General features: G+C 44.9%; 1 protein-coding gene across 1 annotated transcript in view; it reads right to left on the reverse strand.

Annotated features, from left to right (window-relative positions):
- Nucleotides 1–16,923, reverse strand: part of thsd7ab (thrombospondin, type I, domain containing 7Ab) — a 231,034-nt gene that overhangs the window by 101,325 nt on the left and 112,786 nt on the right. The window contains exons 6-8 of the mRNA XM_070551829.1: nucleotides 13,744–13,899; nucleotides 12,217–12,420; nucleotides 7,850–8,044 (exon numbers count right to left, since the gene is read on the reverse strand). Of these exons, the coding sequence (XP_070407930.1) occupies nucleotides 7,850–8,044; nucleotides 12,217–12,420; nucleotides 13,744–13,899 (555 nt within the window). The remainder of the gene's footprint in view (nucleotides 1–7,849; nucleotides 8,045–12,216; nucleotides 12,421–13,743; nucleotides 13,900–16,923) is intronic.

Below are 16,923 nucleotides of genomic sequence, written 5' to 3' on the forward strand. Positions count from 1 at the left end.
TAAAATGTAACCTGCAGATTACCGGGCAAATTTAATGAGAACTTCCCAGAGCCTTTGAAAGTATACAGGTGGCATTGTTGTTTACACGTGTAATTTAAGCATGTTTTATTATTTAGCAACATGCTACCATCGTAGCTTGGTGATAGCATGGGGTACTAAATTGTCATTATTGTCCTCCTGTGTAATGCACACCTGGCACATTTTTTTTCTTGATTCTGGAGAAAGTGAACTTCACAGTGTGCTGTGCTCATAGACGCTCTCTGGACATGTGGAGTGTACCCAACCTATCCGAGTCCCAGTCCGTTTATGGTGGAAACTCAAAAAGTTAGAATGTGGCGCAAAGGTTCATTGATTTCATTATTTCAGCTCGGACTGAGAGACCATCTAAAGGTTCAGGAACCTTCTGCGGGTGTTCTGGATTCATGATTAGAGTGTGACTCTTTGAGTCTCGAATATTAAACCTCTTCACAATTTTCCAATCGTCTGAGATTTTGAATGTGTGGTTTTCATAAGCTGGAAGCCACAATCATCACAAGTATAACAAATAAATACTTGAAACCTGCAAATGGTTCCTGAGCCTTTAAATTGTCTCTCAGTCTAAGCTGAATTAGTGAAATAACTCAACTCTCGAGTTCCACCTGTACATTAGGCAAAATCAGAGTCTTTAATATGATTTTAAATAAACCATAAAGTTATGACTCACAAGAAGAAGAAAATAACAAGGGGTTTGATCTCATAATAATCATGAATGTAAAAAATAACCCCAATATTCCTTTAAGGTATTTTTCTTTTACAGGAAGATTCAGGAGTGAAACTGTTCAAAGTGAAGCCCAAAGCCTGAGATTCCCTCTTTAATCTAATCTCACTCAGACACAGGCGACCCCTTTCAGGTTCCTTCTGTTTGGCTCTTTGTAAAGTTTAGTGCGCAAAACTAAAATCACGTCTGGTGCTAAAGGTCAGCATTCGTAATGAAGCCTCCATTGTTTCACAAAGCACCATGTTGTGATGTAAAGCAACGAAAACGCCGTCTGCTGGGTGGAAACCCCTCACATACGTATTGTTCTCCTCAGACGGATAAAAATGTTTCATGCAGCATCTCTGTGGGTTTGTTATCACAATGTGTTTTTATCTCTTTTGTTCCAAGAAGCTTCTTAAACTCCTCCCTGATCTCATAAACGTACCTATAAATGAATGGTTTGCAGGAGACACATTTTCTAAGGAGGAGGTTTTAAACAGGCCACTTGTTTGAAATGTGCTTAATTAGAATATCAGCAGCTGCAAACACTCAGTAGAATCCTTATGATGAAGAGAAATTAACCCGTTAAGGCTTAAAAAGTCACTTTTTAAAAATGTTTTCCAATTTTTACTAATCAATGAAGCTTCAAGTCAAACATTTATGTGTATTTTGCAATAAATGACTATGTTTGCTGTTTTCAGTTTTATTTTCTTTGGTTTATTTTTATTATTTTATATCTCTAGTTATTTCTCAATTGTGGTGATCCTGGAATTATTAGGTTGTGTCCATTAAAGGCCCTAAAGGGCGCCAAATGTTATTTTTATTTAAATAACGTCTGAATTGGTAATCGATTCATCATTTATTTCTGCTGTAGGAGAATTGCAGACACACATATTTCAGTGAAGTTTGAGAGGTTTGCTGCTCTGTGAGGATTTGACACCTGTACTTGGTTGCTGGAGTTGTCATGAAGTCAGCTCACAAATGAGCAGCAGTGCAAACGTAGTGGTGTCGAGCTCAGAAGAATCTCAGAGTAGTGGTCGCTGGGAATGACTCTTTCTGCTGACTGCCACAAAACCCGAACTGTCGGGCTAAAGGGCTATGATCGTCTCAGCATCAACATGACATCTCAACATGCCTAAGCCGTTGCTGAATGCAGTCCTAAAACAGCTGTGGGCCTGACTTTAAGAAAACACAAAAGGACATTCAGGAAACAATATATCGCAGGTGCAAACGTCCAATCGGTTGATATTAAAGATATTAAAAATATTAAAGAGGTCCTTCAATCATGTTTTATTACATTTGCAGTGGTCTCTAGTAGGAATGAATGCCTTGTAAGTCATAGTGTGGGAGAAAAAAAGCTCCGGTGCACCTGATTCAGCATGGAGAATTTAGCCAGAGGAGAAGAAAAGCTCTGCTGCGCCTGGATCGGGAAGTACGAGTCCACTGGAGGAAGAAATCTTGCCTGATTGTCTAACAGCAACCAAACTATACCACTGACTCAGTTTGCTTTGCAACGTAGATTTTTTGATCTCCTCAAATAACACAAGCCTGGAGGAGTTCTGCTGTGTGGTGGAGTAGCTAATGCTAACGGTTAGCTTCTACTAACAGAGACGTTCTCTGCTGTTTACTGGATGCTATAACCAGAACAGCCTTCCCTGTCATGAGTCAAGATGGGTGAGTCCATGAATGTCAAGTAACAATGTGAGATAGATCTGTCAGGAATTTCAAATCGAAGGATCTTTCATGGCGGTTAAAACGAAGAGTCGGAGTACCCGGCCCGGAGGGTTACCGGGGTCCCACCCTGGAGCCAGGCCTGGGGTTGGGGCCCGTGAGCGAGCGCCTGGTGGCCGGGCTTTCGCCCATGGGGCCCGGCCGGGCCCAGCCCGAACCGGATACATGGGCTCGTCCAACTGTGGACCCACCACCCGCAGGAGGAACATGAAGGGTCCGGTGCAATGCGAATCGGGTGGCAGACCAAGGCGGGAGCCTTGGCGGTCCAATCCCCGGACAAGAAAACTAGTTTTTGGGACATGGAACGTCACCTCGCTGGCGGGGAAGGAGCCGGAGCTTGTGGCAGAGGTTGAGCGGTACCGGCTAGATATAGTCGGACTCACCTCGACACATTGCATTGGCTCTGGAACCCGAGACCTGGAGAGGGGTTGGACACTCTACTTTGCTGGAGTTGCTCCGGGTGAGAGGCGGAGGGCTGGGGTTGGCTTTTTGTTAGCCCTGAGACTCTCTGCCTGTGTGTTGGGGTTTACCCCGGGGGACAAGAGGGTAGCTTCCTTGCGCCTTCGGGTCGGGGAACGGGTCTTGACTGTTGTTTGTGCTTATGGGCCAAATATCAGTTCAGAGTACCCACCCTTTTTGGAGTCCCTGGGACGAGTGCTAGATAGTGCTCCATCAGGGGACTCCATTGTCCTGCTGGGGGACTTCAATGCTCACGTGGGCAATGACAGCTTGACCTGGAGGGGTGTGATTGGGAGGAACGGCCCACCTAATCTGAACTCGAGCGGTGTTTTATTATTGGACTTCTGTGCAAGCCGCAGTTTGGCCATAACGAACACCATGTTCGAACATAAGGATGCCCATCGGTACACTTGGTACCAGGGCAGCCTAGGTCACAGGTCGATGATAGATTTTGTAGTCGTATCATCTGACCTGCGGCCGTATGTTTTGGACACCCGAGTGAAGAGAGGGGCGGAGCTGTCAACTGATCACCACCTGGTGGTGAGTTGGATCAGATGGCAAGGGAACATGCCGCGTAGACCTGGCAGACCCAAACGCATAGTGAGGGTCTGCTGGGAACGCCTGGCAGAAGAACCTGTCAAGACGGTCTTCAACTCCCACCTCCGGCAGAGCTTTGACCACGTCCCGAGAGCAGTGGGGGACATTGAGTCCGAGTGGGCCTTGTTCCACTCTGCGATTGTCGAGGCGGCTGTTGCTAGCTGTGGTCGTAAGGTGGCCGGTGCCAGTCGTGGTGGCAACCCCCGTACCCGCTGGTGGACACCAGAGGTTCGGGGAGCCGTCAGGCTGAAGAAGGAGGCCTACAGGGCGTGGCTGGTCTGTGGGTCTCCGGAGGCAGCAGACAGGTACCGGATAGCCAAGCGGGGTGCAGCAGTGGCAGTTGCCGAGGCAAAATCTCGGGCGTGGGAGGAGTTTGGTGAGGCCATGGAGAAAGACTATCGATCGGCTCCAAAGAGGTTCTGGCAAACTGTCCGGCGCCTCAGGAGAGGAAGGCAGCAACTCGCTCACACTGTTTACAGTGGGGATGGGGAGCTGCTGACGTCAACTGAGGCTATAGTCGGACGGTGGAAGGAATACTTTGAGGAGCTCCTCAATCCCACCAATGCGCATTCCGAGGAGGAACCAGAGCTGGGAGGCCTGGGGATGGACTGTCCGATCTCGGGGGCAGAAGTTGCTGAGGTAGTCAAACAACTACACAGCGGCGGAGCCCCGGGGGCGGATGAGGTTCGTCCTGGGTATCTCAAGGCTATGGATGTTGTAGGGCTGTCATGGTTGACACGTCTCTACAACATTGCGTGGTCATCGGGGGCAGTTCCTAGGGAGTGGCAGACCGGGGTGGTGGTCCCCATCTTTAAGAAGGGTGACCTGAGGGTGTGTTCCAACTATAGGGGGATCACACTCCTCAGCCTCCCTGGAAAGGTCTACGCCAAGGTACTGGAGAGGAGGGTCCGATCGATAGTTGAATCTCAGATAGAGGAGGAGCAATGTGGTTTTCGTCCTGGCCGTGGAACTGTGGACCAGCTCTATACCCTTGCAAGGGTGATGGAGGGGGCATGGGAGTTTGCCCAAGCAATCCACATGTGCTTTGTGGATTTGGAGAAGGCTTATGACCGTGTCCCCAGGGGCATCCTGTGGGGGACGCTCCATGAGTATGGGGTGGGTGGCTTTCTGTTAAGGACCATTCAGTCCCTTTACCAGAGGAGCGTGAGTTTGGTCCGCATAGCCGGTAGTAAGTCGGACCTGTTCCCAGTGAGGGTTGGACTCCGCCAGGGCTGCCCTTTGTCACCGGTTCTGTTCATCACTTTTATGGACAGAATTTCTAGACGCAGCCGTGGTGTGGAGTGTGTCGAGTTTGGTGGCAGGAGAATCTCGTCTCTGCTTTTTGCGGATGATGTGGTCCTCCTAGCTTCATCCAGCTCTGACCTTCAGCTCTTGCTGGGTAGGTTCGCGGCCGAATGTGAAGCGGCTGGGATGAGGATCAGCACCTCCAAATCTGAGACCATGGTTCTCGACCGGAAAAGGGTGGCTTGCCACCTCCGGGTCGGGGGAGAGGTCCTACCTCAAGTGGAGGAGTTTAAGTATCTCGGGGTCTTGTTCACGAGTGAGGGTAGGAGGGATCGGGAGATCGACAGGCGGATTGGTTCGGCGTCTGCAGTGATGCGGACGCTGAGCCGATCTGTCGTGGGGAAGAGGGAGCTGAGCCATAAAGCCAGGCTCTCGATTTACCGGTCGATCTACGTCCCAATCCTCACCTATGGTCATGAGCTTTGGGTAATGACCGAAAGAACGAGATCGCGGATACAAGCGGCCGAAATGAGTTTCCTCCGTAGGGTGGCCGGGCTCAGCCTTAGAGATAGGGTGAGGAGCTCGAACATTCGGGAGGGACTCGGAGTAGAACCGCTGCTCCTCCGGATCGAAAGGAGCCAGTTGAGGTGGTTTGGGCATCTGGTCAGGATGCCTCCTGGACGCCTCCCCGGGGAGGTGTTTCGGGCATGTCCTGCCGGCAGAAGGCCCCCGGGTCGACCCAGGACACGTTGGAGAGGTTACATCTCCAATCTGGTCCGGGAACGCCTTGGGGTCCTGCCGGAGGAGCTGGTGGACAAGGCCGGGGAGAGGACGGCCTGGAGCTCCCTAATTGGGATGCTGCCCCCGCGACCCGGACCCGGATAAGCGGAGGAAGACGAAGACGAAGACGAAGGAATTTCAAATCCTAGCGTTTCACTGTCTATTTTCAATTTTCACCTCTTTGAGATGTGTTTTTGTAAATAATCTGTTTTTACTATTTTAATGACATCATTTTTACATGCTATGCACTTATCAGTAATGGGGAATTTGGCGTTAAAACAATGATACAAAAGGAAATAATTTTCTCAGTCAATTTCGTTGTTATAACTGCTTCCATTACTGATGTAATGGGGTGCGTCACCATAATCCAGCATCAAGGTGTGCTGAAGCTGTCATCATCTAAAGGTAAAGGGGCGAATGTTTACATCTAATCGCATCACAGCTAGACGTGACTGTGGGACTTCATCAGTTCATTCATTCTTCATCACAATCTATGATCTACCTAGGTCACCGATATCCTTCAGTCCTGCTTTTGGGCGCTCAGGCATTACTAGAGGTCTGACCCAAGTTTGCAAACTCAAGTCCTCGATCAGATTTCTGTTCTAGCGTCATGTTTAAAGGATTCTCATGAATATAAGTAGAGGAAATGCTAATAACAAATAGGGAGAACAAGCCACGCAGAAAGGCTGCAGCAAGGATTCACACCAGCAACACTCTTTCCTCTCCACCATGCAGCCCTTTATTTATAGAGTACGACTCAACAGACAGCAAGAGGCACTCGAGGCCCTGCAAAGTCCCACCATAATCACCTCTGAATAGGCAGTTTTACTAAATAGGTCATTAATTTGCTTATTAATGCACTAATTAACACAAGCTCCCATGAAAACATCGGTGGTTTGCATATTAATATGAACCCTGTGTCTCACGCTTTGAGGGGCTCCAGCAACTTTCCCTTTTATTAAAATGCAACAGAGATTTGTCAGAAAACTCAAACTCTAATCACATCTGCAGAGAAGGCAGCGTGTGTGACTGAAACTAGAGTTTATGAACCCTAAACAGCTTCCACTGCTACAAAGAGTCAAAGCGATTACCGAAAAGTTCTGGAAACTTGGGAACTCGTGACAGACCTTTGATGAAACAGAAGTAAAAAATATTAATGTGACAAATTTGTTATGTACAACATGAAGTAAAACTACAGCAGGACGACAGAAACACCAACACAATCAAGCTAAAGGTTGGTTTATGCTTGATGCGTCCGCAAGGTCCACGCGGCTCCACGCGGAAAAGTTGCGTCATTTTGCGTCATTTTAACAACCACGCCCCTCCTCCGTGTCTCCGCACGGCCCAAGATTTCCGCAACACGCACCTCGGAAATTTTCTAACCACGAGGACGGTCGGACGCGGAAAAACATGGCGGACCGGCAAGAACTAGTATGGCAGAGGTTCGTAAATACAGACATTTGTATGATTCAGCTCTCAGAGATCACCGTGATCAACATGTAGTTAATAATTCTTGGAGAGAAATAGCTCGCACTGTCGGAAAAGACGAGGACACTGTTAAAAATGCTGGAATGTCATGTTGTAAACAACAGTAATTTCTACTTCTACTATGGTGTAGTGTTGGATGCATGCCGTAGAGCTCCATGCTGCCCCGTTCAGTTTGGGAGAACATTGGCTCACCGCAGAGACGAGCCGCACGAACCATAAACGCTGCGAGTTGTAAAGCGCGTTCCAACCGCGAGCCGCATCACCGCGCGGAAAGTAAATGCGTCAAGCATAAACCAAGCTTAATTCACACATTACCAACAAGACCCGATGTGAAGCTAAATCAGCTAGAAGCCACCATACAGGTGCTACGTTAGCGTGTGTCAGTGCAACAAACAAAGCAACTATTTTCACTCGTCCATATCCAAACACACAGCTAGAGGTTTTAAACTTCTACCAGGAATCTTTCATTACAATTGTTACCCTCCATCACTGTGATCCACGCCACAACCATTGCAGTGACTGTGAGGGAAACACACGCCCAGATAAGACGAGAGGACAGAGAGACAAGACAAACAAGCCCGATGCACGCCGAGCTTTAAAAAACACGCATACACAGAAACGATCTGAGAGAGAGATACAAAGTGAGTGTCAGGCGAGAAGACGGACAAACAGAAATAATCACTAGCACAGATAAGCACACTATGGGAGATAAGGGACAAAATGCACAAGCAGACAAGTGTGAAATCCCACGTTTAGTGAGTGACAGGAAAGGACGACTTGAAAGGCTGAGAAAAAGCTGCAATTTAGTCTCACCTTCCCCAGCGTTGTAGGCCAGAATGGAACGTGTCCTCATTTGCTTCCCCTCGATGGTTTTGCTGGAGCAGGTCTGGGAGCAGGTGGACCACGACGTCCAGTCACTGAGGACACAGTCTCTTGAGCAAGGCACCTCACAAGGCTCGGGCTCTGGAGCTTTTGAAGATATGCAGAGATTTCTGTCTACCGGTTCCCCTGTGAAAAAGAAAAACAGGAACTGAGTGGAAGATTTTCATGAGGCTGGAAACATTCAGCAAAATTTCTGTTTAATTGGTATTTTTGCAGGAGGAAAACTTTCCCCTAACAGTCACACAAATGTTGTATTTGTATTTGTTGTATTCTCATTTCTCTATTAATCTCAACTCTGTGAAATGTTTCTTTCATGGCCCACAAGCTCCTCTGAAAGTGACTCATGGAAACAAAACCAAGCAAAGATACTAATTACAAGTTTTAGCGGCAGCTACTTTGCTAAATGTGTTGCTAGTTGTTCTTCATTTAAAAGCCACATTTCTAAGACTTAACGTGATTGGATCTGGACATCCCTGGTTGTTTGACAGTATTCACTGTGCACGGCATTCTCCTGTATCCTTGAGGCGTGGCTTAGGGGCGGGGCCTGACAAAAGAGGGTTGGACCTTTGAATTGTGTTTTTTTTTAAATGTAGCTTGCTGGAACGGCTTTTTCCAGTAACACATTCTATCTTTAAACATAATCTCCATTGCAATGAAGCAATCATCTAAATTTGCCTAGAACAAAAACTCTAAAAAATATATTTTTAAAGATGATCAAACGTTTATGATGCTGTTCAGATTTGTTGTTTTTTTCCCCTTGCACTGCTTTAAAGATTCAGACTCAGTTCTAATGAGTTTAAAGAACAGGAAAATGAACCGATTAATACACGTGAGTAATGTTAAATGAAAGCTCTGAATTAGTAAAGCTTAAAAATATCTAAAGTCGGACTGAAAGTTTGAAGCATTTCGGCTACGCTGCCCGCAGATTTACCTACAACTGTTCCCTTATTTAAATCCCTGGTGAAACATAAAAAGTCATTACTGCTTTCCATTTTGATATAAGATTTTTTAATATTAATTAATCTATAAAATATTCATAATGATGGACCCTTGGCTTCAGGAAATATATAAAAACAAGTGCTGAGCAGTGAAAGTGAGGACTCACATAAGATGCCCGCGTTTTTACGCTGTGGTTCATGTTTTATTGATGAGCTCCAAGTAGCAGCTTTAAGTGGGCTATATTAACCCACATATCTGTCAGTGTTGCTTCATGTGCTGCCATAAACGGTGCAGTTAAGTGATACGTACACCCAGGAAATTTTAAACCTTTCTGTTGAAATTTCAAGCCAAAGAGGCTTCAGAAGTCAGACGTAGTAAACTTCATATTGAGATGTCACTTTGACAGATGTGCAGTGAACCAATCATGACTGAAATGAGAACGCATGAAAATAAGAAAAGACAAGGGACCGGAGAATTTTCAGGCTCTCGCAAAGAGACACGAATGAACAGAACACCCACTATGAGAGGAAAACCTCCACGCTCAGTATGCAGAGGAGAAACGGCTCGCTGCCTAAGTGGCCAGGCAGTCGGCATTGGGAATATCAATAACCAGTTTCAATAACATTTGTATCGACCTTCGCCTGCTGTCTAGGGCTGGACTGGGTGGCCTTTTCTTTTATGACTGGAACACACTCGGAGCAGAGATACAGCCAATGTCGCGGTGAAAAATCACTGAGGCGAAAAGCGGATCGAAAACCCAAACAGAACAACTCAATTTTCATCAGATGAGGGCTGGATGTGCATCAGATCAAAAGTCACAAGGAGAAAAACTGCTTCTGCTGCTCCTGCGTCATGGAATACCTGCACAGAATTCGATCCTTTACCAATACTCACAGGTTACTTCCTGGAGCCAGTTTGTCACTTGCCTGCAACTAACAAGTCCAACGTTACTTATTTAGCATCTTAAATACTATATAATACGGTAGCCCTGAAGCGCAAACCACAAAAACAAATCACTTAACGCAACAACAAATTGAAACATGCAACAACAAATCACTTAATGCAAAAACAAATCACAAAACGCACAACAAATTGAAAAGTGCAAAAACAAATTCACTGAATGCAACAAAAAATCACTGAGCGCAAAAACAAATCACTAACCGTACAACAAATTGAAAAGCGCAACAACAAATTCACTACTTTTACTTTTACAGTGTGACTTAGGGATCTGGGCTTTGAACGTTTATGAAAACAAAATGAGACCATTATTTGCTCCTCACTCACAGATTGCTCTTGCGCTGCTCCAAGTTGCAAATCGAGCACACCTCCAATGAATTGTTACTAGCTTGCTATTTCTAACAACTCCCCCCAAGCACCTAGAAAACCACCTAGCAACATTTCTGAAGACCCTTTTTCAACTTTCTGTAGAAATTTGTCGTCGATATTTCCTGCAGGCTAGCAAAACAACTGCCCTGCGCGCCACAACGTCTTTCTGGACATCAGGAAAGGGAATGAGTGCACATGTGCATGATCACATTACACCGACTGACCGATCATAAACCTTTCTCGGTGGATCTCACAAAACCAGTTATTTTACAAGCTAAATAAATTTAAGACACGGCCAGCCATATCTGAAGCGCATTCATATTTTATCAGGGCTGCACATTCTCATGAAGTGAGCATGAGACAATCATTTCACTGTCTTCAACCCTCTCACGCCACTACTACAATTTCTCAGGCTGATAAATAATAAGTGGGTGACGGTGGCACAGGAGTTAAGTGCTCGCCCCGCAATCAGAAGGTTGCAGGTTCGACCCCCACTCAGTTGTCGCTGTCGTTGTGTCCTTGGGCAAGACACTTAAACGACCTTGCCTGCTGGTGGTGGTCGGAGGGACCCAGGGCAGCTGTGACTACAATGTAGCTAATCACCACCAGCGTCTGAATGTGTGTGTGAATGGGTGAATGACTGATTGTGTTGTAAAGCACCTTGGGGGGGAGGGGTTCCTGGACTCTAGAAGGCGCTATATCAAATACAGACCATTTAGTTCATCTATCCTAGCTACATGTTGCATCGCTCCCTTACGGCACCACTGGACAGGGTTACATAATTATTACGCTGTAAGTTGTGGAAGTTCACTACAACATAGGAGTTTTTCGTCATCAGTACTTAGAGTATTTGTGGTTTCGATGTTAATTAAAAGATCACCTTAAATGAACAAGATCTCAAAAATAATCATGATTATAATTTTTGCCACAACCGAGCAGCCTCAAGCTTGGTTTATGCTTGATGCATCAGTGAGGTCCGCATGGCTCCACGGGGCCAAATTACATCATTTCAGCAACCACGCCTCTCCGCACAGCCCAAAGTTTCTGCACCATGCACCTGGAAAATGTTCGAAACACACGGATGGTCCGGCGTGAAAAAACATGGCGGACTGGCGCTCATAGTGGTGGAGGTTCGTAAGTACAGTCATCTTTATGATTCAACCCATTGTTGACAACTGCTGTCACAGTCAAAAAAGACAAGGACACAGTGAAAATGTGTTGTGATTTCAACTATGGTGTATTGTTGGATGCACGCCATACAGTCCTATGCTGCCCCCTACAGTCTGGGAGAATATTGGCTCACAGTGGAGAGAAGCCTCAGAAGGTATAAACGCTGCTGGTTCTGACTCATTTCACATCTGCACGTCTAATTTCTGTTCATTTCACTTAACAAGTAAAAACTTGGTGCTTAAGAGCGCATCAAATCCTTCTTTTATTCACAAGGACTCAATATAACACTTAGAAAGTAAACTATCTCTACTTTGCTTGCCCTACATGAAACATTTACAGTAGTAAGGAGCAGCAGTGATAATGTAGAGCAGCAGAGGAAGCTACTCCAACACTCAGGACTTTAGAGGATTGATGTGATTTGCTGCTAGTGAGGTTTAATTGTGCGTGCAGCGAGGAAGACTGTAATGAGACAGACAGCGGGAGAGGGGTGGTGAATCCAAATCAAGCAGGCGTTACAGCAGGAGAGGTTTAACAGAGTGAGAGGAAGAGGAGAGTGAAGAGGAGTCCTCGTGGTGATAAATGGAAACCAGGATTGGTTTCATAGAAACGTGCAGCACAGCTGAACTAATCCAAGTGGGTCAGCCGACCTTGGTGATATAGATTTTTTAAATGGAGGTCTGACCTGCTCTTCGCACTTGTAATTGGAGGTGGGTCAAAAATGCAACCAATACAGGGACGATAATGTCCCTCCAACGCCACCTCTAAAGCGTTTAATGACTCTGAAATCGTGACTAATAAGCATCATTTGCATTTGCTCAGCTCATCAATCTGCTTGAATGAGGTTTAAAATGTCCTCCTCTCACCGTTGCTGTTGATGCACCAGACCTGTGGCATCTGTGAACCAGCGCCGCACTGCTTCCCATCACCAGGAATACATTTATCCAGACTGACCAGCTGCCAGTTGTAACAACTGGGATCGTCGCACGGCATGGCCTCCACGAGGTGCGGGCAGTTTCCTGGACCTCCCGTTGGTTTATTTGTGATGCGTCGTTTCCTCAATTTGAAACCTGCGGTCAGATAGAAAATCTTAAATAACTTCCTTCACCTCAAACCTTCTTCATACCTTCATTACCTTCTTAGTGGCCTAGTGGTAGAGTGTCTGCTTCGGAACTCAGAGATTGGGGTTCAAATCTGGGTCGGGTCATACCAAAGACTTCTCAAATGGGACCCAATGACTCCCTGCATGATACTCAGCTTTAAGGGGTTTGATTTGGGAATTAAAGGTGTGGCTGCCCAAAAAAATAATTTAAAAACATTTTTTTTCTGATTATAATGGGTCACTCTGAGGTTTTTCATGCAGGCTGAACCCGAAAACAGTCTCCTGCACCTATCTCCTGCATTAATTTGTCCAAAAATAGATGGTGAAATGCTAGGATTTCTAACATTCTCACATATCTATGTCACACTGTGAATTTGCATTCATGGCCTCACCCATCTTGGCTCACGCCCGCTAACAGAGAGAGAGAGAGCAGAGTGACTTGGTGATAGTGATTTTGCATCATGGCTGAACACATTCTGTTAGCCAATCAGAAGTGAGCTGTGTGCATATCATTAATAATAATGAGCAACCCTGCTGTTTTTAGTCCGCTTCTGCACCAGCTGACTTCTGCATCACAGAACAGGATCATAGCTATTCTTAAAATGACTCATAAGGAGTTGGTTTACACTAGAGAACACTGCAAATGTATTGAATACATGAGTAAGCCACACCTTTAAGGTTTATGCAACAGGAACCTTCTAAATCTGTTGGCTTCTTCACAAAAAAATAAGTGAGAGTAATTTGCAACCAATTGAATTTAACTAAGTAAATTTTTGTATTTAGAGTTAAAAAACTGATTCAGTCAAACTTTGTGATGTTGGATTTGATTTAAAAAAATGTAAACAAATAAAAACAAAATAAATATTTCACATTTTTTTTATTCAAATAAAAGTAATAATAAAATAAAATGTTAGAATAAATATGTTAAAAAATCAGTTTTAAAACTGATTGTTTCCCCTAAAACTGATCTGAGGTCTTGCTCGATATTCCAGTATCACAGTGAATTTTCTCTGAAAGCTCAGTAAGAACGGATGTGCAGCATCTCTACATGTTCTGAGCTTCGGCTTTCATTAATCTTGTTCTGCTCTGATGTGATGTGATGTAATGACTACTAGAAATATGATTAAAATCCAGTTAAAGGATAATTAGTAGAAATAGTTTCAACTAAACGACTTGCAGCTTCCGGAAGTGTTCTGTGGGCTCCTCTAATGTAACAAGATCAGGTAAATAAATCTTTATCAAAGCTAAAAAAAAAAAAGCATAAACACAACAAACGTTAACCATTTGTTACCTTTCTTTCCGGTCTGATCATCACAGTTTTCGAAGATGCACGGCCCCCAGGCGCCCCATGGCGACACTTCGCAGTCGATGGGACAGGGGATTTGGCACAGCTGGGATCGGTTCGGGATCGGACCTTTGCATAGTTTGTTTTCCACTGGGCGAGAGGCTGCACAGATAAAAAAAAATACAAAGCACAGAAAAAGATGTTGGGTGTTAAAATAAGTGATTGTGAAGCATTCTCATCAACAGGGGTGCAGGAATAATTATTTACTTTATGTTCTGGCATAAAAAGTCCCAACAGACATCAGATTAAACCTAAAGAGGGAGTCTGTTATCCTCTTGTTTGGTTTATCCCCTCACCGTCAGCATGCCAGAATGATAAATTAGCATTGATTATCTCATGCAGCACCTTGTTGGCAACATAAAACATCTGCCTTCCAGCTCTCGGTGGAGGTGTGGAGGAGATCCAACACCACGCTGGAACTGGTGGAGAACAGCGGAGAGGTCTCAGCTCATGTTTATTCCATTAGGTCTAATTTAGCATCTTCTTCCTCTCACTGTGCCACACTGTTGTTACAAAGTCCTTCAGCTCTCACTGATGAATTTCCATAAAGCAGAGATGTTATCTTCAACGCAAAACAAAGTGACGACCACCCAACGTGGACCAGTGGAGCGGAGCCATAAAGAGCTGCAGCAGATTCTGACTTTGTTTGGATCCCTTGTTGATGCAAAGAATTTGATCTTTCACAACTCTGTCCAGTTGAACTTCAACAGACGGAACTTCAAATGTGGATCTGTGAAACCACATTTAGAGGTCACAAACTAAAACTAAGCATCTTCTGAGCTGCACCACCTGGAGGGCTTGGCAGCACTTCTGCTACGGACCACAAACACCTGCAGAGAGGGCCAAGAGTGCTGAAAAGATCACCAGGACTCCGATGATCTCTCTGAAAAGCACTTACTACCACAGTCCTCAAGGTCTCCACCCACTCCCAGCCCAGACTGATCATACCTCCACCTTCAAGCGGAGGTGAGAGGCAAGAAGTCACACTGATAAACAGCTGATGAAGGCCTATAATTACAATTGTGGCATAATTATTGCTGCTTTGCTTCCAAGAGAATTGAATTGGAAAGGAGAAGATGTTTTCAGTGCGTATGATAATAGATTTTCAAATTTATATTTAACTTGTTTTTTGGATCCAAAGGGTCCAATTCATCACTGGCTGCAGTCTGCGAGGACCCTTAGACCAGACTGATTCATTTTCCCCAGGGGAGGGACGTACGGAGAAACTCACTCAAATCTTATGGATGTTACTTAAGGTAGTAAAGAAGTAAAAAAAAACTATGTCGGAAGCTTCAATTTAACTTGGTGTAAATAGAAAAACAGGGAAATGCTACAGGAACGCACAGCCCCAGACTATCTGATGCATAGAGCATAGCTGTGGATCAGTACATAGGAATGGGTCAAGATCTGCAACAGCAAAAACTGACAAAAACTTCCCCCACAACACCAAAATTCACGGCAATACAAAGCACCGTAAAAGAACGGCATCTCTTCTGGTCACTGATGACGCTTTTTACATCACACAACTGCTCTTCAGTCCCCCGAATGGATTAAGCCTCTGGAGGCAGGCATTGCAGATTTGCAACATTAAAGCCTACCTACCTGGTTACTCCACACACATGTTTCTTGAGCATTTTTTAACTTAGAAGTACCCCTGAAGGACTTAGTTGTTCATCCTTTTATCAAAATTCATTTTGAGCCTGAGAGGGTTAAAGGTATGGCGCCAGCGGTGATCTATATTAGATCATGTTAAAACTGAATCACTGTCTCATCGTTTTTATTGAAGTACCACTGAATTAAAGTTAATCGCCATGGTTGAAGTGCTCTCTGAGTATCTCCCTTGTGAGGAAAAGTACGTGCCAGCCGGATCCGATCAAGCTGCAGCCAGTCACGGACCGGATCCTGGACCAAACACCAACAAAAAACTGGTGCCGAAACCTGGGATGCCTTTTGGCGCATGACGGCTGAGAGGACCAAGCCATTATATCTCCTGGTCACTTTTCTCCCTCCCAGAAGTTTCCTGGAGGTTCCAACAGTGGAAACACAGTATATATGTATACTCTCTGACCCTTGGAATGTCTTGGAACCCCCCTAAGGGATATAAGAAGAGGGATGTACAGACTCCCTTCTCAGGACCTGTTACCTCAGTGACCCAATCTTAGACAAGCGGAAGAAAATTTATGGATGAAACCCAATTTTTAAAGATCTGTTTCTCCATCTGTCCATGGAACACACACTATGCACATTCAGTTCTCAACCAGAACTTCACGCAGCATGTTTGATGTCACAGTAACGCACTTCAACGTGGGTTAACGGCACTGAGCTCAGACAGGTATGAACTATAAAAGAATGGGACACACCATCCTTCTGGCACATGTTGCCAGGAAACAACACGTCCTGATTTATTAATAGAAAAAAAAATCACTTCTGCAAGTAGCACACTGTAGCATCCTTTATTAGCAAGTGTGAATCCTCCTTTGTGCCATTTAAACAAACCAATAAATACCAGCAGAAGATAAGAGGATTGGAATGAAAAATCAAATGATTCAGCAGATGCAGAAGCAACCATCCAGATGCTTCATTTACAGATTTTCTCTCCAACATCCACTCAGTACAAGGGACATGTTGGTGTGCTAGTCCTGAATAAAATAAAGTCTTTAAATGTGTGGCCTCGAAGAAAGTGCACCAAACGGTGCAGAAAAATCTACACTAGACCCTTAATGCAGTTAGGTATTTAATTTTTTGCAACCACAAGTCTGCATCTCATCAGTTTGTTCACCAATCAGACGTTTATCCCCACGGGACCGACGAGGCACAGGCCCGCTCATGCAGCTGAAACGTCATCTAGAAAAATATGACAAGGTTTTCATCTGGTGACTGGAAGTCTTGCTGAGCATTTTAATGGACTTCATAATTTAACATGTGTTTTTCTCAAATAATTACAGCTGCTTTAGCTTAAGTCACTGTAATCAACTTATAATGCTGTAGCTGCTCCATCAGGACCTGTTACTGTGACAAGACTGGGTTTTGTTTTAATTATAAAGCTGCTGGAGAAAAGCAAAAGCCTGAATTGGCACCATCTGTTGTACCAGGGACAGTATGCTTCAGCTTTATAAAGAAATTCAA

The sequence above is a fragment of the Nothobranchius furzeri genome, chromosome 5 (assembly GCF_043380555.1).
Source record: "Nothobranchius furzeri strain GRZ-AD chromosome 5, NfurGRZ-RIMD1, whole genome shotgun sequence".
Classification (NCBI taxonomy): Eukaryota; Metazoa; Chordata; class Actinopteri; order Cyprinodontiformes; family Nothobranchiidae; genus Nothobranchius; species Nothobranchius furzeri.